The 20316-nt window shown below is 39.0% G+C and overlaps 3 protein-coding genes across 3 annotated transcripts; 1 reads left to right on the top strand and 2 right to left on the bottom strand.

Annotated features, from left to right (window-relative positions):
• On the top strand, positions 341–2892 carry LOC109849281 (uncharacterized protein At4g08330, chloroplastic-like). Its single transcript, XM_020419093.1, has 2 exons — positions 341–492; positions 2420–2892. The coding sequence occupies exons 1-2, from the start codon at positions 446–448 to the stop codon at positions 2730–2732; spliced, it is 360 nt and encodes a 119-aa protein (XP_020274682.1). The 5' UTR covers positions 341–445; the 3' UTR covers positions 2733–2892.
• On the bottom strand, positions 10905–11879 carry LOC109850468 (fasciclin-like arabinogalactan protein 12). Its single transcript, XM_020420485.1, is given in 2 exon segments — positions 10905–11309; positions 11312–11879. Coding segments are annotated over 2 exon segments (630 nt in total). The 5' UTR covers positions 11841–11879; the 3' UTR covers positions 10905–11208.
• Positions 13871–19767, bottom strand: LOC109849433 (dnaJ protein P58IPK homolog A). The gene is made up of 9 exons (XM_020419269.1): positions 19611–19767; positions 18683–18848; positions 17930–18131; positions 17678–17838; positions 17416–17509; positions 17099–17311; positions 15984–16064; positions 15633–15851; positions 13871–14471 (listed from the first exon to the last, which is right to left on the bottom strand). The coding sequence occupies exons 1-9, from the start codon at positions 19687–19689 to the stop codon at positions 14250–14252; spliced, it is 1437 nt and encodes a 478-aa protein (XP_020274858.1). The 5' UTR covers positions 19690–19767; the 3' UTR covers positions 13871–14249.

The raw sequence follows: 20316 nt of genomic DNA, 5'->3' as shown, positions 1-20316 counted from the left end.
GAATTTCGTTACTCATCACGCCTTTAGGTCAAACTAATTAAGCATCTTACCTCTTCTCTTAACTAAATACTAAATACACCAACAATAATTTCCATCACCAAAAAAAAAATAAAAAAAAAAAAGAAAACCAATAATCAAATTCAGGGGCGGCTGAGCTATTATATCTCCCAACAAGCCTCTAGTCCCTATCTAACTCCATGTTCCGAGACAAAGGACACGTGTCAGTTCACAACTCGTTGGAGCCCACATTGAGGAACCCACCGAAACTTCAGCCAGCTCATCATCCGCAATTGGTCGGTGATCACACGTTCCTCCCGCTCCCCTTTGTCTCTCTTTTACTCCCTTCATCCACCGCATAAATTTGCAAGCTCAAGCATTACACCATCCATCATCAATCTCTTCCTTCAATAGTTCAACCTACTCGCAAAATTCTCTACATCAACCAATGGCTACCCTCAATCGCCTCTCATCCAAAAGAGACGTCACTTACAGGTAAAAATTGCATTCTCAAGTCTTTATCCTTCCTCTTATTTCTTTGGGTTTGGATCCTCTCGATAAAAGTGTGTATTAATATTTAAATAATCGCGTCGTCTGTACTTTCAGTAGCACTAGTCATTCTTAAAGCAAGGGTCTTTTGCTTGAGCGAGGGCGGTTATATGTAATTTATCCTTATCAAGATATTAATTCCAGAAATGATAGATGTTAACAAAATTAGGAATGTTTGAGATAGGGTGTGTTTGACCTATTATTTGAAGAAACTGCGAAGAAGAATAGGAAAATTTTGAAGTGCACATTTGGCTACCGGTCGGTCGACCGAAGGCATAGGCCCGGTCAACCGACAGACTATTGGATTACAGGATCGACCGAACTTGTTCTACCGGTCGACCGAATGAATATGGCCAGTCGATCGAAAACGTGCATGATTACAGGTTTGACATTTGTCTTTCTAGCCGGTCGACTGCACGCTTGTGCCCGGTCGACCGCACGCTTGTGCCCGGTCGACCGTGAAGCGGTTATGGGCCAGTTCGTTTTTTCCAGTTGGATTTGGTTTGTGTTTTGATATAAATTAAAACATGATTTTAGGGTTTCTTGAGAAATGAGAGACTTTTGAGAACTTTGAGAGGGAGATATTGTGAGGGAGTTGAGAGCTTTGGTTAGGGTTATCTTACATTTAAGCGATTTTGTGAGTTGTAACCCGTTGTATTTCTCCTTCATATAATGAAATCTCCCCATCCTCTCCCCGTGGATGTAGGCAATTACTGAACCACGTAAATCTGTGTTTGGTTTGATTTGTGTTGTATTTAGTGGATTGCACTCGTAACTTGTTTTTGGTTCTCTTCTCTCATAGCAGGCCGACTCGTTTGGTTGTCGAACACGCTTCCGCAAGGCGCGTAACATTATTTTTTCTCTCTCTTATCCCGAGAAAAACCGATCGAAAACAACGAAAACGCGTGCGGAGGTCGAAACTGCGCGCAGGGCGAATCCGACCCGCGCCGCCGCGGGGATTTTCGCTGAGTCTTTTGGTGTTTTTCGGTTTTTTCGGGACTTGTATTCTCCACCGTTTTACGTAATTGATCGTCTTGTTGACTTATACGCTTTGTTGCGGGACTGATCGTCGAACGCGCGTTGGTTGATGTGCGCGTGTTGATCGATGCGCACGAACTGATTGATGCGCGCGTGTTGATCGACGCGCGTTGGTTGACGTGCGTGTGTTGATCGATGCGCACGAACTGATTGATGCGCGCGTGTTGACCGACGCGCGCGAGCTGATTGACGCGCGCGTGTTGACCGACGCGTGCCAGCTGAATGACGCGCGCGTGTTGACCGACGCGTGCGAGCTGATTGACGGGCGTGTGTTGACCGACGCGCGCGAGCTGATTGACGCGCGCGTGTTGACCAACGCGTGCGAGCTGATTGACGCGCGCGTGTTGACCGACGTGTGCGAGGTGATTGACACGCACGGGCCACTTGGTTCGTCGTTTCGCTTCATGCGCTTGTCGACGACAGATAATCCTCTTAGACTTGGATAACGACGTTCGTTGTCTTCTCTCCATCTCGAGTTATGTACGGACACCTATAGGCATTTTTAGACGCCTACACTAGAAAATATTGATTACTTTTCAAATTTAAATTTCTCTAGCTTACTTGTGTTCTGGTGCTTAATTTATCTTTTTTAGTGGAAGTTTATAGTTATGCTAGCTCTTTAATAACATTAGATGATTCATTCTGTTATTCAAATATTGTTCCGTTGCATGACTGAATACTACAGCTCTGCTCCTGATAGTAGTATCACATATCTTTTAATTCTGCTCTGTTTGAAAACTTTCAGTCAAAGCAAATCACAATCATCCACTAGGCAATAGATGTACTTGAACTGAGAATTTCATTACCTAACATGTTTCTCTTGTAATATGCGCAGGTGTGGTTCTTGTGGCTATGAGCTCAACCTTCACTCCTCGAACCGCAACACGAAGAACATCGACTACTCGAAGTACGGGAAGGTGATCAGGAAAGGGGTCGTCTCCTTCGTCGAAGTAGACGAGAGCAGGTTCTCTGAATTCGAAGAGATAGGTTGTATGAACATTTTTGGGCGCCGAACAAAACTTGCTTGCAAAAAGTGTGGCAATTTTATTGGTGCGGCTTACTACGAGGGTGCAGGTGATAAATACAAAAAGTACGATGTTAGGATCAGCGCTTTGCAGCCTGCGGATTGTAAGGAGCTTTTGCAATGAGATGACTTTGTTTATGTTGTGTTTTCTGATTGAATAATAAATTGGTGTGTGTATAAATTGTACTGAAGCAAATGTACATGTCTTCCTTTGGATTTGGATCTCTCCACTGTCAAATTCTGTGGGGAGTCCAACATTTATTATAACTTTCTTTTATTTGGTAGACGGTTATGATTCATGTTAAATCTAGAACTTATTGTATCTTTCGCCTTCCTTTTTTTTCGTATGTATATCTTTTCCTATTAGGAAGTTCCGTTAATTTCTTCTTGAGGAAACACTGAGGGGTTTATACCCTACAATTTCTTTCTCAAAATATGAGGTTTATATTACAATTTAAGGTGCCGTTTGTCAGGCGTCTACCATCACCGAAAGCAGCCTCACATTTTTGACAAGAGCACCCACCTTTTGACAATTGAAAAAGAAAACAAAATGGTGGAGCCTACTGCTACAGTAAAATATTAATATTTTATTATGCATAGTGTTTTTCCAAATCCTATAAATAGGCTCCAAATCCTTAAGAAAAAACTCATCCCAGAAATTTCTTCTTATATAGAAGTGTGTGAGAGAAAAAATAGAGAGAGTATCTCCTTAGAAAGAGAAATTGTAACTCCAGAGTTTTCTCCTCATAGTGAATTCTTCTATCCTTGCCCGTGGACGTAGGTAATCAAGTGCCGAACCACGTAAATCTGTGTGTCCAATATTTTATCTCTACTTTTGCTCTACTATTGCTGCGACCCTGCTCTATTGGGCCCCGGGTTTGTCCCAACAAGTGGTATCAGAGCCAACTTAGGGTACTTGTATATATCTACTTATCGTATGCTCTGTGGCTGCCACCAAAGGTGGATCCTCCACATCAGAAAATAAGTTAGGTTATCACTTACCCTTTGGAGGTGACGGGTACTATTCACGAGTACGGTACTGTTCACAAATGCGGTACTATTCATAAGTACGATACTATTCATGGATACGGTTACTGTTCATAAATACAGTACTATTTACGTGAAATAGTAAGAAGTTAATGTTCGTGGTAGAAGCAATGGCGGCGAAGTTCAAGATCGAGAAATTCGACGGGAGTAATTTCTCACTGTGGAAGTTGAAGATAAAGGCTATCTTGAGAAAAGATAATTGCCTGGCGGCCATTGGTGCAAGGCCGGACGACGTCACAGATGATAAGAAGTGAAACGAGATGGACAAAAATGCTATTGCAAATCTCCATCTAGCATTAGCAGACGGGGTGCTGTCAAGCATAGAGGAGAAGAAGACAGCAAAGGAGATCTGGGATACTCTAACAAAGCTATATGAGGCGAATCCATGCACAATAAAATCTTCTTAAAAAGGAGACTTTACACTCTGAGGATGGCGGAATCTACATCGATGACCGACCACATCAACACCCTAAACACACTGTTCTCCCAACTCACAACGTTGGGATATACAGTTGGTGCGAATGAACGTGCAGAACTTCTACTTCAGAGTCTACCTGACTCGTATGATCAACTCATCATCAACCTAACGAACAACGTCCTCACGGACAATCTAATCTTCGACGATGTTGCAGCCGCTGTTCTGGAGGAAGAAAATCGACGCAAGAACAAGGAAGACAGGCAGATAAGTTCGCAGCAAGCGGAGGCCTTGTCGGTGACGAGAGGAAGATCAACAGAACGTGGCTCCAGTGGGAGTCATGCCCATGGTAGATCGAAATCACGAAGTAAGAAGAATATCAAATGCTACAACTGTGGCAAAAGAGGGCACGTCAAATCGGAGTGTTGGCACAACAAGAAGAGTGGAGATAAAAAGTCTTCAGAGCCATCAACATCTCAAGGATGCGTTGTCAGCACGTCAGAGGATGGTGAAATTCTATTCAGTGGAGCAACCACTGTTGATGAAGGCAGAAAGAAGTTTGCTGATGTCTGGCTTCTAGATTCAGCAGCCTCTTGGCACATGACCTCTCGGAGAGATTGGTTTCACAAATATGAACATATCTCAGGAGGATCTGTATTCATGGGAAATGATCATGCCTTGGAGATTTATGGTATTGGTACTATCAAAATCAAAATGTTTGATGGTATAATACGCACCATTCAAGATGTGCGACATGTGAAGGGCTTGAAGAAGAATCTATTGTCTTTGGGACAATTAGATGAGCTCGGGTGCAAGACTCATATAGAAAATGGAGTCATGAAGATTGTTAGAGGGGCGCTTGTGGTGATAAAAGGAGAAAAGATAGCTGCAAGAAGGGCTTGAAGAAGAATCTATTGTCTTTGGGACAATTAGATGAGCTCGGGTGCAAGACTCATATAGAAAATGGAGTCATGAAGATTGTTAGAGGGGCGCTTGTGGTGATAAAAGGAGAAAAGATAGCTGCAAATCTGTACATGCTCAAGGGAGAGACTCTGCAGGAAGTTGATTCACGTGTGGCATCAACCAGCCGTGGAGAAGAACAAACCATGATGTGGCATCGCAAGCTAGGCCACATGTCAGAACGAGGCTTGAAGGTTCTCTCCGATCAGAAACTGCTTCCTGGACTTAATTCGGTAGCTCTTCCATTCTGCGAGCATTGTGTTACAAGCAAGCAACATCGACTGAAGTTCTAGAAGCAAGGCTATTCTGGAACTGGTTCATTCTGATGTATGGCAAGCACCAGTTACATCCTTAGGAGGAGCAAAGTACTTTGTGTCCTTTATTGATGATTACTCCAGGAGATGTTGGGTGTATCCTATCAAGAAGAAGGCAGATGTGTTCTTAGTTTTTAAAGCCTACAAAGCGCGGGTCGAGCTTGAATCTGAGAAGAAGATCAAGTGCTTGAGGTCAGATAATGGAGGAGAATACACAGACGGTGAATTCCTAGCTCTGCAAGCAAGAAGGCATCAAAAGACAATTCAGTACGGCTTATACTCCTCAACAAAATGGAGTGGCGGAGTGGATGAACAGAACTCTGTTGGAAAGAACAAGAGCTATGTTGGCAACTGCAAATCTGGAAAAAGTCTTTTGGGCGGAAGCAGTAAAAACCGCCTGTTATGTGATAAATCGATCTCCATCAACTGCAATACAATTGAAGACGCCGATGGAGATGTGGACTGACAAGCCAGCTGATTATTCCAACCTCCATCTATTTGGAAGTCCAGTGTACGTAATGTACAATGCCCAAGAAATTACAAAGCTGGATGCAAAATCCATAAAATGCATATTCTTGGGGTATGCTGATGGAGTAAAGGGGTATCGCCTGTGGGATCCCACTGCCCGCAAGGTTATCATCAGCAGAGATGTTATCTTTGTAGAGAACCAACTACAAAGTGAAGAGAAAGAAAGCAGTTCGAGGAAGGACTCAGAGACTGTAGCTGTTCAGGTAGAAGATAATCCGAATTCTTCTGAAGCAACACCGTGTTAGACCCTAGAGGGGGGTGATTAGGGTCTTATGCTAATCTAATCCGATTATATGCCAATTAAAATATATTAACAAGTTATCCTAGCAGGTATGAAATACAACAATGTATATGAGCTAGGATAAGCAATATGAACAACAAGATATATCCTAACAAAGAGATATAGGCAATGTATGTGCAAGGATATATAAACTCAAGGGTAAACAATCTAAACTAGATAGTGGGCAATATAATCAACAAGCAATATACAAAGGCGATATAAGATATGAACATAAAAGGAAGTGCGTCAATGCAATCACAAACAACCAATATGATTACGGAGTTCGGTCCCCACGACCTACGTCTCCGCTCCTCACCTCGAGGAGATCTCCACTATCACAACCGGGTTTTCTACGTTCACCCGAACAACGTTTACACCTCACAATACAATCACTATGCAATCACACCTCACACACTAAGTGTTGGTCCTAGCCCGTGTCCTCCTCCTCAAGTGCTCGGTTACAACCTCTCCCTAGGCACGTCAACCGACGCCACTCCTCTTGGATTCGACCCCGTCTCTCACCACACACTTCTCTCGGTGTACAAGTGTATTACAAGTGAATCCTCACAATTAGGCTCAATACAAAGTGTTTGTTCTCTACAATGAATGAGAACGAATTATAAGCTCACTCTCTAAGTTACACAATCCCACAACCCAATTATACTATGAATGTAAATACAATAAGCTCAATGGTTGTGTGTGTAAACAAAGAGTAAATCAAATCAAACTAAACTCAATATAAAACTAGCTTTAATAGAAATGATAATCAACAAATAATTATAAATAAAAGCTAGAGTTGAGTTTAGAAAAACTTCTCTAGATCAAGATGGAGAGATGGAGATATGAGCCCAAACAAGAAGGTAATCTCAACCACTTGTGAAAACTAAAACTGCTTTAAACTAAACCCTTAAACAAGCTTAAACAAGCTTAAACTCTTTTTAAAACCCTTGTTTAAAAACTTTTTTAAAACATTCTTAGATAACTTGAAAGAGAGCAGCAATAGGGTATTTATACCCACTCAAAAACTCAGCCAAAACTCCCAAAATAAAAGACCAAAAAGCCCCAGCAAACAGCTCAGAAAAATAGCCGTTGGAAGCCAACGGATACATTGGCGGTCGACCGGAAATTCTGTCGGTCGACCGACCTAGCCATAACAGTCAGACTGAACGACGGTCGACCGACCAACTCTCTGCTGCATGGTGACGAAAGAACAAATGATCGGTCGACCGGTGTGGTCGACCGAAAACTGACACAGCAGAAAAACAAGTTTTAGAGTTGATTTTTGAGACTTTGAAAAATATGTTAAAAATAACAAATGAAGTCCAAAAATAATGAAATTTTGGGAAATGTATATAAACATGTAAATGAACATGTTACAAAAAGAATTTTCCAAATTGCATTTCCCATTTGTGAAAAATCATCATTTTGCAAAATAGTCCAATACACGAAAATGGAAATATGTGAATTTTAACATTTTGGCTAAACCATGTTTTGAAACTTTGCACAATGATTATATAGACTTAATAATGTATGTATATGATTATTATTAAGTCCAAAAACTAAGAATATAATATTTTCACAAAATTGCATATTCTATTGCAATAATACCAAAACACAATTGTAAATATGAAACATGTGATTCATATTATAAACATGAAAACTCAAAAACTATGTATGTATATAATAACTATATATATGCATAGAAACCAAACTTATATATATATATATATATATATATATATATATATATATTATATATATAATATTTATATTATATATATATAATATATTATATATATATATATATATCTATATATATATATAACTATATATATATACGAAGAAACAATAAATGTGTGTGTGTGTATAGATATGAGCTTAGAGTATATAACACACATAATATAAAATCTAAAACTACATTACCAAGAAATCTTGATCTTCAATTAAGCTTGACTTGGTACACTTGCGGATGAAGCTTGAACTTGGATCTTGAACTTGAATTGTACGATGCTTCACTCCACAATTCCGCCAACCTCCTTTTGATATGATCGTGTAGGCTCAATCCATCCAACCTCCAACAACGTTGTTTGTCTACAATACCTAATAAGAAATATAAACACTAGACAAATAATATTAGGAATTGTTTGTAATCATCAAAATAAGATTAGAAGATGTAGGCTCATAACATGAGACCTAACACACCGGAGCATGATGTACAAGAACCGGTCGAGTCCGAGGCTCCAGAAGTTCGAAGGTCAACTCGTGAGAGAAGACCACCGATTTGGCACTCGGAGTATATTACGGAGAGTAATGTTGCATACTGTCTTCTAACAGAAGATGAGGAGCCATCAACTTTTCATGAAGCTATAAATGGCACAGATGCATCTTTGTGGATGGCAGCAATGCAGGAAGAAATTAAACCTCTTCATAAGAACAAGACTTGGGAACTTGTGTCACTGTCACAAGGAAGAAAGACCATTGGAAACAAATGGGTCTACAAGATCAAGCGAAACGGCGATGATCAGGTGGAGCGATATCGTGCTAGATTGGTGGTAAAAGGATATGCTCAGAAAGAAGGTATTGATTTTAATTAAATATTTTCTCCTGTAGTTCGACTAACAACAGTCCGAATAGTCCTGGCTATGAGCACTATATTTGACTTACATCTAGAGCAGCTAGATGTGAAAACAGCATTTCTTCATGGAGATCTTGAAGAAGAAATTTACATGCTCCAACCAGAAGGTTTTGAAGAAAAAGGAAAAGAGAACTTGGTTTGCAGATTGAACAAATCTCTGTACGGTCTAAAGCAGGCGCCGAGGTGTTGGTACAAGAGATTTGATTCATTCATCATGAGCCTTGGATACAACAGACTTAATTCAGACCCTTGTGCATATTTCAAGAGGTTTGGTGAAAATAACTTTGTTATCTTATTGTTGTATGTTAACGACATGTTGGTTGCAGGCCCCAACAAAGATCGTATCAAAGAATTAAAGGCTCAGTTGGCTAGGGAATTTGAAATAAAGGATTTAGGATCTGCAAACAAGATTCTAGGGATGTAAATTTACTGAGACAGAATTAATAGGAAGATTTGGCTTTCTCAGAAGAACTATTTGAAGAAAATCTTGCGACGCTTTAACATGCAAGATTGTAAGTCAATTTCTACCCCACTTCCTGTTAATTTCAAGTTATCCTCCAGTATGAGTCCTAGCAGTGAAGAAGAGAGGATGGAGATGTCTCGAGTACCGTATGCATCAGCAGTATGCATCAGCAGTGGGAAGCTTAATGTTCGCGATGATTTGTACAAGACCAGACATTGCACAAGCAGTGGGAGTGGTTAGTCGATACATGGCGAATCCTGGTAAAGAGCATTGGAATGCTGTAAAGAGGGTTCTAAGATACATTCAAGGAACCTCAAATGTTGCATTATGTTATGGGGGATCTGATTTTATTGTCAGTGGATATGTTGATTCTGATTATGCAGGTGATCGTGATAATAGCAAATCCACCACATCACACCAAAGACAACCTAGCTGATTTTTTAACAAAAGCAGTTCAAACCGACAAATTTATTTGGTGTCGATCCTCGTGTGGCCTGACGGAGACGTAAGCAACATGAAGATGGCAAGATAGAAAGAATGATGTGAAGATATGATTAATGCTCAATCAAATCTTCAAATGGGAGATTGTCAGGCGTCTACCATCACCGAAAGCAGCCTCACATTTTTGACAAGAGCACCCACCTTTTGACAATTGAAAAAGAAAACAAAATGGTGGAGCCTACTGCTACAGTAAAATATTAATATTTTATTGTGCATAGTGTTTTTCCAAATCCTATAAATAGGCTCCAAATCCTTAAGAAAAAACTCATCCCAGAAACTTCTTCTTATATAGAAGTGTGTGAGAGAAAAAATAGAGAGAGTATCTCCTTAGAAAGAGAGATTGTAACTCCAGAGTTTTCTCCTCATAGTGAATTCTTCTATCCTTGCCCGTGGACGTAGGCAATCAAGTGTCGAACCACATAAATCTGTGTGTCCAACATTTTATCTCTACTTTTGCTCTACTATTGCTGCGACCCTGCTCTATTGGGCCCCGGGTTTGTCCCAACACCGTTTGGCAAAGGGCTAAGTAATGGGTTAAGGAGACTTAATTTCTTAACCCGCCAAACATAAAAAATTTATACAAATATCAAAGTGAGTTAACCCTCCATAAATTGTAGAACATAAAAAATGCAGAAAAGTGAAGCTAACCCCTCTAGATGGATTAAAATGAGTTAACCCCTCAAAATAAGGGATTTACTAATACTTCTGTTTAGAAAGATTAAGAATTAACTCTCCTAATTATAAAGAAAATAGTCAAAATCATTGTTATTCACAAACACTAAAAATGATCACAAGAGCTAAACTAAAACTCATATAACGCGTTAATAATTTAGTCCTTCAAATTATCGAATGTGCTAACTATGTTAATCATTCTCTTTAATCCCTCTTTCTTATCTCTTTGCCAAACGGGACCTAATAATGGAGAGGATATGAATATGTTCTCTACTATGCATAGAGCAATTAATTAAAGCTGGAGATACACGTGTATGGGACTATGGTTGGACTGTGCATGAAGTAGATGTTTTTTTTAGGAAAAAAACATATAGCTCAATTACTTGATTTTGCTGTTGCTGCATGGTTCAATAATGGGCTGATATAAACTGGTAACAATTTTGTTGCAATCTCATGGCACGTCAGATTATACAGTCTCAAATAAACCGTAGGTAATCTAGGACCCTCTCCTATTTATTTATTAGGAGAATACATAAGAATCAAGCAACAATTCAAAATCTCAAATGCATCAATCACAGATAAAGTACATCTCAAATAAAAAAGAAAAAGGAAAATAGAATCACAATCCTTCACTCAAATCCCAGTTCCCTCTCAAAATGATTTATGAAATACTAACAACTACAGTACTGTCAGAAGTTCAACCAGGCCAAACTCAAACCTGCGACCAAAACAATCCTCCTCCAATTCCCTCCGTTAACCGCCGCGCCGGCGAAGCATCGGTATCCTTAGCCCCCGCCGGCCATCAGCCACAGCCGCGACGCCTTCTTCTTCCTACCCTTCGCCGCTCCGGCGCCGGCCGCCGGTCGCACTGACGGCCTGAAAATCCCAGCGGCAACAAAACCTTGTCAACAGTGTACACGTAAAGCTGACCGTCCGAATACAGCGCGTTCGACACCGTCGTATTCACGATCCCCGTCGACACGTTCACGCTGTTCCCTGACGTCGTCACGTTCAACGGAAAGTTCGAATCTCCCGCTTGAGTTCTCAGAGGATTACTAGCCGTCTGGAACTGAGACATGGACTCCGCGTTCGGGAGGATGTGGAATTGGATCAGAGAGACCTTTTGCTGGTCGGTGAGGGAGTTCAGAGTGCCGGCGGGTAGACTGGAGAACGCGTTGTCGGTCGGCGCGAAGAGAGTGAGGCCGGATTTTGAGTTGTTGAGTTGGTTGTTGATTTGATCGGCGATTTGGGTTGTTTTCAGGAGGCGGATGAGGGTGGTGAACTGGCCGGCTTTTTCGAGGATGGCCGTTATGTTTGTTGGGCCTGGAGGAGCCGGGGCTGCGGCGGGCTGGGCTTTGGTTTTGGTCGAGAGGGTGAAGAGGAGGAAGAAGAAGATTGAGAGGCTTCTCATGGTCATTTTGATTTTTTGGTTTGTTAACTTGATTGGTTTTGGTGTTGATGTCCCCTTGTTTATATAGTTCTTGTTTTGATTTGGTGGTTGATTGGAGTGGTACTCAGCAGCTGCATTGATGAGATGCAGCAGCTACGTTGCGTAGTAAGCTTGCAAAAGTGGTAGAAAAGAGAATTCCCTTGGTAGGTCCTCAAACGGAAAATAGTAGAGGGTGTGGGCAAGCGCCCACCATGAATTTTTAAGTTTGTGTCCGATGAAGATACATAGCACATTTGGGGGCTTTGGATTATAATCTACTTAGTTTATAATATATAAATAACTTGTAGAGCGTTTAGCAAATTAGGGTCTTATGAGCGTTTAGCAAATCAGGGTCTTATGATAGAATGGCATTTTACTCGGATGTGGTCTATAAGCCAGTAGAAAATAAGTTAGGTTACCCTCAGATTTTTTTTTAAAGCTACAAGTCAAAATAAGTTGTTTGTCAAATATGTCTCAGCGTCTTATGTATCACTTTGACCAGCTGCCAAACACGCTCACAGTGGACTTGTAGTATCCATATAGTATAATTGGTTACCTGATAGTATTGGTGGTGATTTTATTAAAATTAAATTGAAGGGTTGCAGAATTGCAAGCCCACTGTGAAGATATAGGCAATAATGTTTATTCTAGTAGAATCATGACCTTAAATTGTACTTCAAGAACATAGGTAACCATATTAATTCTTGTACCTCATTAAATTAACATATTTAAATTGTTGTTCTCACTATTTCCGTTCTTTATTTTGTCAATACGGTGGTGTTGCCAGCGGTTACCATATCATTCTCCCCTGTATGCACATTCTACTATAGGATGTTTTCTCTAAAAAAAAAGAACAACAAACAAAATAAATAAATAAAGGAGTGAGGTATGAGATAGATGTCAGTGCAACGATGGCGAGGGATTGAGGGCTGTTTTTTTTGGCGTGACATAATTATGGATGGAATGCTTCTCTTCTACTCTATTTCAATTATTGTTTGTGATCTCTTTTCATGTATAAATCTCCTCACTTCTGTTTCTGGTACTTGTTGTTGTCATTCTAATTTTGATGGTTTTCATGTTACAGCTGTTGTGGGCCAAAAATGATGCATCTTGCTTACGAATGCAGCAAGGGACTGGGTTATAGCAAAGGTAGAAAGAAAGTATAATATACAAAACTTTGTTATGAATAAATAGTAAGCAAACAAGAGAAAAATAGAGACTTGAAAGAACAAAATAGAGCCAAAAGTTATATAAGAAAGAGAAATAAACTAGCGGTTTGTAGTTTCACTTTCACCAAAATGGCAGGGGAACCCCTGGCTTTGATTAACTCAAGTTTAATAAATCACTATGCATACTTTGTCATATAAAATGGCATAAATGATCTTTCTGAAAAGAGAAGGCTACCAGCCTTTCGCTGTCAGAAAGGGATGCATATACCTGTCAAGAGCAAACTTCAGACTTCAGTGATGCTACCAAGTCACTCGAAATACATCACAACAACAAATTATAGAGCATAATCATTAGGCCTAATTATGCAGAGGCATAAGTTTAAGTGAACAAAGCATGCTATCACTTGCCCACCGTGGGTGATCCGGATGGTTGGAACGCTCCAATATGACTCCCACAGTCTTAGATAAATAATAATAATAGTAATACTGGCTCCTTGTTTTGGCAACTAGGACCAATTGCTCAGATAAACTATTTCTATCTGTGATCAAATGTGCACCTCCTTTGAGGCAATATTATTTAAGGAGACATGAATATGAAATATCTCCTAACACAAAATTATTAGCCGACATCCTTTTCTTTCTCATGCAGATACATGATAGCATTTCACTGTGATAGCTGAATCTTGCTGGATAATGGAAAAGAAAAAGGTTATCATTCAAATTTTAGCCACGGCTTCTCTGAGAAGATCCCAATTCAAGCAATGGATGAAGAGTATATTAAATAAGGTAAAACATTAGCCATTCCTGACATCATTCAATTGCTAACAAGCAAGGAAGAAAAGGCACGGCTAAAATCAGAACTCAAATTTCAATAAAATCCCTGGATAACCCCCTTTGTTACAGAGCACTTTAACTTTATGTTCTGAAGTTATGTAAAACTTTGTATTCATGGACAAATGTTGCCAAAATTACATGTCATCTCGCTTTTCTGAAACTCTTCGAAATAACAAAGTAGGCTTTTTCCCTCCCCGGAGAAATACAATGTACGGGGGAAAATCAGCCATGAGTATAACTTAAAGGGTAAAAAATCACCCCGCAAATTGAGGGCTTCTTCAAATGGCTGAACTGTTTGAGTTTACCCTCGAGGTCCTTGAACTGCTCGATTTCTAGCTTCCTCTGTTAGTTGAGCGTGCAACCTTGAAAAGAATAAATTTACAGGAGGCTGTGATCAAAAATTGAACTCAAAGCCTCCACCACCACCAGGAAATCCACCACCAGGAAATCCACCTTCAAAGTGAAAAGTATATTGCTGACCTCCACCACCAAATCCACCCCCAAAACCACCGCCAAAAGGGTTAAAACCGCTGCCACCCCCTCCTCCACCCATACCCATCTCATCAAGATCCTCGCCTCTGTCGTATCTCACACGTTTGTCATCATCGCCAAGTACCTTTCATAGGCAAGATCGCGGAAATTAAGTATAACAGATTGAAAGTACTTGGTGGGGGGAAAAAGTTCTGTAGTGCATGAAGCTTTATGGATCAGAATGTCGCATAATTGAAAAACATGTGAAGAAAATGATTGTAGCCGAAATGAGAATATTATGGTAGGTCTTGTGGGTGTACACTAAAAGATAAGATAAGAAATGAGTGCATCCATAAAATATTACACTCATCAAGGATAAAATCAAAGAAAATGGGTTGAGATGGTTTCGCATGGAGGTTCTTAGTGCACCGGCTAGGAAAAATGATAATATTATAATTAATGGAGCAAATAGATATAGAAGTAGAACTGAAAAACTTGGTAGGAAACAATTAAGAAGAATATGATAATAGTTGAACCGCAATTTAACCGAGCATATGACCAAAAATAGAACTGAATGAAAGAACAAGATTCATGTAGCCTACCATAAAATTTTGGTATAAAGGCTTTATTGTAGTTGTAAGTACTTGTTGTTGTCTATCATTCATGAAACTAAGGGGCTTCAAGTTCTATATACGGCAGCGTAGTTGTAAGTACTTGTTGTTGTCTATCATTCATGAAACTAAGGGGCTTCAAGTTCTATATACGGCAGCAAATGAAGAAGTTGGAAGAAAAAAAATTCATTCATGAAACTAAGGGGCTTCAAGTTCTATATACGGCAGCAAATGAAGAAGTTGGAAGAAAAAAAATCATCCTCATTATATACCATTACGATAAAGCTAGGGGGAGAGAGTGCATCACCTAATTCAAAATTACATGAGGATGTTATTACAAGGTACACATGCTAGCACTTTTTCCTTCTACATTTTTTAAGCTACAATTAGCACTTTGACTGATAGTTTGCCAGAACAAGTTTTAAGAAGTTGTCATCAAACAAAATCTGACAAACAATCAGGTGATTTCTTTAAGGGTCACAATCAGATTACCAAAGAGTGGTGAAATGGTACAGTAAAGAATACATGTTACTGGAGTTAAGAGAACGCAAGTCATTGCAAAAGCATAATTTTTATATTGAGGGAAGATAGTGAGATAAAAGAATGCCCATGAAAACACTATGAATGAATTTAGAAAAAGAGAAAAGCTAACACGTTGAAGAGGAAAAAAATTAATATAACGCTCTTTGATGTACCTCATACGCAGCAGCTATTTCTCGAAACATGGCCTCTGCTTCTTCTCTTTTGTCAACATTCTTATCGGGGTGCCACTGTAAAGCAAGCTTCTTGTAAGCACGTTTTATTTCCGCAATTGATGCAGTTTTTGAAACCCCTAAGATCTTGTACCAGTCCTTCCTTTTGCTCATCTTCAATGCTTTTTCCGCCCTCATTAGTGCTTCTCGGATATTCATATCCTGTAGTTAAACTTAATTACAACCATAGATTTGTAATTACTGGAATTATCTTTTGACAAAATCAGAGATTGTTAAATTTCATTTAACCATAACTTGCAAACTATCCGTGCACAAATTAATGACACATCAAACCTGAGGAGATTTCTGAGCGGCTGCTTTCAGATCCTCAACAGCTCCTTCCCAGTCTTCTGTTAGGAGCTTTGCCTCTCCTTGCTGTAGAGAGAGCAACATCCAGTCAGAACTTAAACACCAGATTAACATTCTAATGATAGTCATGACAAAGGTAGAACATAAGGAATGGCAAAGTAAAATCTGAACCCTATGTCCTTCAGCAACAGCTAAGCCCTAAGAAATCTACAGCTGCACCACGTGTGTGTGTGTATGCGCGCGCGCGCATTGTCTACTACTTGGCTATGAATACTATAAGTCACTCAGTAGTGTGTAAATAAATTTATGCAACAGTAACTGCAAAATTTTCATTTGATACAGAAATAGCAAGACATGGGGAAAGATTTGTCCAAAGTTCAAAAAAAAAAAGGGAGACATGAATATAACATGAAGGCATTAAGGCAAAAAGAAAGACTCGTTGCATCAGAAAAATATTGACCAGTTCTAAAGGAGTAAAGGGGTTATCGATGTTTAGGCTTCCAAGTCATTAAGATATCTGCTATATTAAGAATTTTCATCAAATTTGTATTATCTAGTTCCCTTAGAAAAAGATAACACAGGGTAGATGTCCAGGGCTGTCCTTTAAGGAGAATGATATGAGAAATGAAAGGAACTACGTAAAATCATTGGAAAAAGCAAAAAGAATTCCATAAGCAACTCCTAGAATGATGTTTAACAAAATGATTTGAACAAAAACGAAATCATTCATCAACAACCTTAACTTTCTAACACAACATGAAATTATCTCCGAAGAACACAACTTTGAAGGGTCAACAATTCATAAGGATAGCCACAATTTTGGCATAAGGCAAAAATGCCAGATAGTCCCATTTGGTCGGTGGGGTTGGGCTAATCTGTGAAGCAGTACAAAGTCATATTATAGCCATCATTTCATCTTGGCAAAGGTTATAGTAATATATAATTAATGTTACTAACCCATCTGAAGGACCAGTGTGACCATCTAGGCATCCTACTACAAAGTTTTATATAATCTACTTAAAGAATGATAATACAGAAGTACAAATATTATACTGCGCATATGATCTATGAATTAAGGTTCAAACAGGAGGATTAAAAACCTGAACCAAGGCCTCATCAAGCTCCCCATCAATGTCCAGTGCTTCTGTGCAGCTTTTGACAGCATCCTTTCCTCTGCCAAGCTTCACCAAGACTTTACATAAACCAAGATGAAGATGAACATTATGTGCACTATGACTGGGGTCCAAGGCGAGGGCTGCCTTAAAGTCCTCTACAGCAACACGTAGTTTACCCTTTGCAGCATTATCTTCTGCCTGTAACCATGTTTACTAGCAATTAATCACTGAATTTCCCTCCAAGTGGAAAAAAATCTGAAGCAACCTTTTGAGTTACATAAGGAATCCCAAATAAATCTTACACTTTTGGTCTTCTTTAAAAGGCTTTTTAACCCAAAATAAGCTTTCTTCAGTTCACTATGTTCTGGGTCTAGGCGTAATCCTTTCTGAAAGTGCCTGAATTAAATATGCATTAAACAAACTAAACACAGTAATGCATATAAACTAATCAGTACAATGTGCCTCTCAATAAAGAGCAAATCATGCAATTCATGTGAGGAATTCTAGCAACCTCCCTCCCCTCTCACTATATGCACACGAAAACAGAAAGACTCTAAAACTAACCTTGAAGCAACATCATGATCGGAGAGATAATAATAGGCACGACCTCGCAAAAGTAATGCTTCCAAGTTGCTCTCGTCTTCTTTAAGAATGTACCCAGTTTCGGAAATAGCGCCTGAGAAGTCCTTCAGTGCCAGTAACAATTTCACTTTAAGTAGTTTTGCCTGTAGAGAGAAAACTTAACTGGTATAAGGCTTACATCAAAATACATCTATAATCTGACAAGCACAAAAATAAATCCTTAGCTACAAATACCTTAAAGCAACTAGGAGAAAAAACCAGGACAACTTTGGTAATGTAATCCAAAGCTTTGGAGAAATCACCAGAATCATAAAGATTATATGCTGAGTCCAATGCATTTTTTGCCTGTATCAACTGGGAAAGCTCCTTCTCCACAGAAGTAGTACCAGGTTTTTGCTCGAGAAACTTGTTGTAGTTTTCCTCAGACTCCTCATATCTACATCAACAAAAAAAATTCTGAGTTCATATAGTGTTTGAATCAGATGACAAATTTAACTTAAATCCATATCGTGATGTACATATATCCAATCAAAAAAAAAATCATCAGAAAACAGTGGCCATGCCACGCTAATTAATCAATTAAGTGATAGTGGATTCGCTCTTTTAGTCCATATGGATAAATCCGTAAAATCTAAAATTATGAGAAACCAAGAAGGAAAAGTGAACATTCTTAAATCATTGGTTTATAAGTATGATTTTAAGATTCTAGTAAACTAGCATAATCCTTTTATATAGCAGTAGATATTGGAGGTCTGAGAAGTATAGATTACGCTCTGTTATACAATTCCCTATAACATCAAGATTATTATATAGCAGTGTCTAACACAGTGAAACAAGGCATAACAGTCACAACAAAGTCACGTGCAGAAAATTAGAAAATGAGGATTTTTTGCCATTTTTTGTCTTTTCAATCCGTGTAAAACTGTCATATTATGCTACTAAAACAAAAACGATTGACACGTAAAAAGTAAATTCATGGAGAAAGACCTGCAAAGCTGCCGGAGAACAGATGCTCGCTGCTTATAGGCTTCTGAAAGACCTGCATTTGCCTCAATAGCAGAGTTCAGAAGTTCAAGTGCTGCATCATATTGCCTTGCTTTTATCGTTTCAGTGGCTCTTTTCAACAATGTAGCGGCATCTCCAGCCTGACTATCTGGATTATAAACTCATATTACTTACAAGATAGAAAGAACAAAACACTGCATCCGTTATGTTTCTATGCAAAACAAAATGGAGATTCCATATGGTTGTAACATTGATCAAATATTAAATGGGGAAAGTGCGGAAAATCTTGCAACTTAAAGGTATAATTTCCCAAATGTTTACGTAGAATAGCACTTTCGAAAGGGGGAAAAATACAATAATGTAATGCTCGGTGAATCAGAGATGTTATATAATAACACCAGATATTCAATATTTTTTCTGTATAATTGATGAGGCTCGATTTTCATATTGGTATCAATTTACCATCATTAGTCATTAAAGTGGTTTGCATACATAAAGTATATCAAAATAAATGAGCCACCTGCCTCTAATTTGGATGATGTTTCTTGGGTGAGCGAAGAAGAACCAACCCAATTTCTAACAAGATACTACGAAAAAAAGTGTCCAATGACTTAGGGTCTAGTACAAAACTGATTGTTTTATTACCAATTACAATCAAGTAACAACTTTCCGATGAACTAAGGTCTAGAAATAACGATATATGACTAATTTAATAGAAATCAAATTCTTACCTCATGCCTACAGCACTTCAAAAAACAAAATTTCACGTTTTGAGGAACAATGCAGCTTTCAATGCGACAAATAACGAATCAAATATTTCTAAAAGTTAGCCAACTGAACAATACAACAGAATACCAATCCAAAGATCTAAACTTCATTTATAAAACCCTAATCGGATCAAGAGCCTAACCCTGCGCGCCAAAGAGAGAGGGAACGAAGAGAAAGAGAGGCAGCAAGAAGACCCGAGTTGAACCCAAAAGCATCACCATCGTCTTCTTCCTTCAAAATTCTCCACTGTGGAACCCAATTAATCGAGATCTTTTTTTCTGCTTGTTTTTGTTATTTATTTATTTATTTTTTTTACAGGATTTTCTGAATCGGGGTAATAATAAATCTAAAAAAAATTGGTGGGCCCACTACACGTCAATCTTGAATATTGGTGTGACGTGGATTAATCTCATTGGATCGCCGGGTGGGAAGCTTTCGATGTACAGTGTCACAAAGGAGTAGCATGGCTCACAGTCCAGAAATTAGGTCTCTTCGAGCATTACACGTAAAGTGAACCAATTGACATGTGCCACGTGTAATTACCAGACCCGGCCGAATGATTTGGCCCAGCCCAAAAAGCTCTGCGGCTGCTTTACGAAAAACCTCCCCCAATAATGAAAAAATGAAACAAAGTCCACACTGATGCCACCGCACAATACATTGCCATGAAGCGAAAGTAGTGTCAAAGAATATCACTAGATTACTTATATTTATTTTAGTTCTTAGGATGCCCCTAAAATTAATGAAATTGTCAATGTCCTGACTACAATCATCACAACGAACCGTATTGCGGAGAGTATGCGTATAATAGTGGGCAAGTACGTCTTTAATTTTTTTTTTTTTATACT

Source organism: Asparagus officinalis, chromosome 7 (genome assembly GCF_001876935.1).
Source record: "Asparagus officinalis chromosome 7, Aspof.V1, whole genome shotgun sequence".
Taxonomy (NCBI): Eukaryota; Viridiplantae; Streptophyta; class Magnoliopsida; order Asparagales; family Asparagaceae; genus Asparagus; species Asparagus officinalis.
The sequence above is the reverse complement of the archived record's forward strand: the minus strand, read 5'-3'. Positions and strand labels throughout refer to the sequence as shown.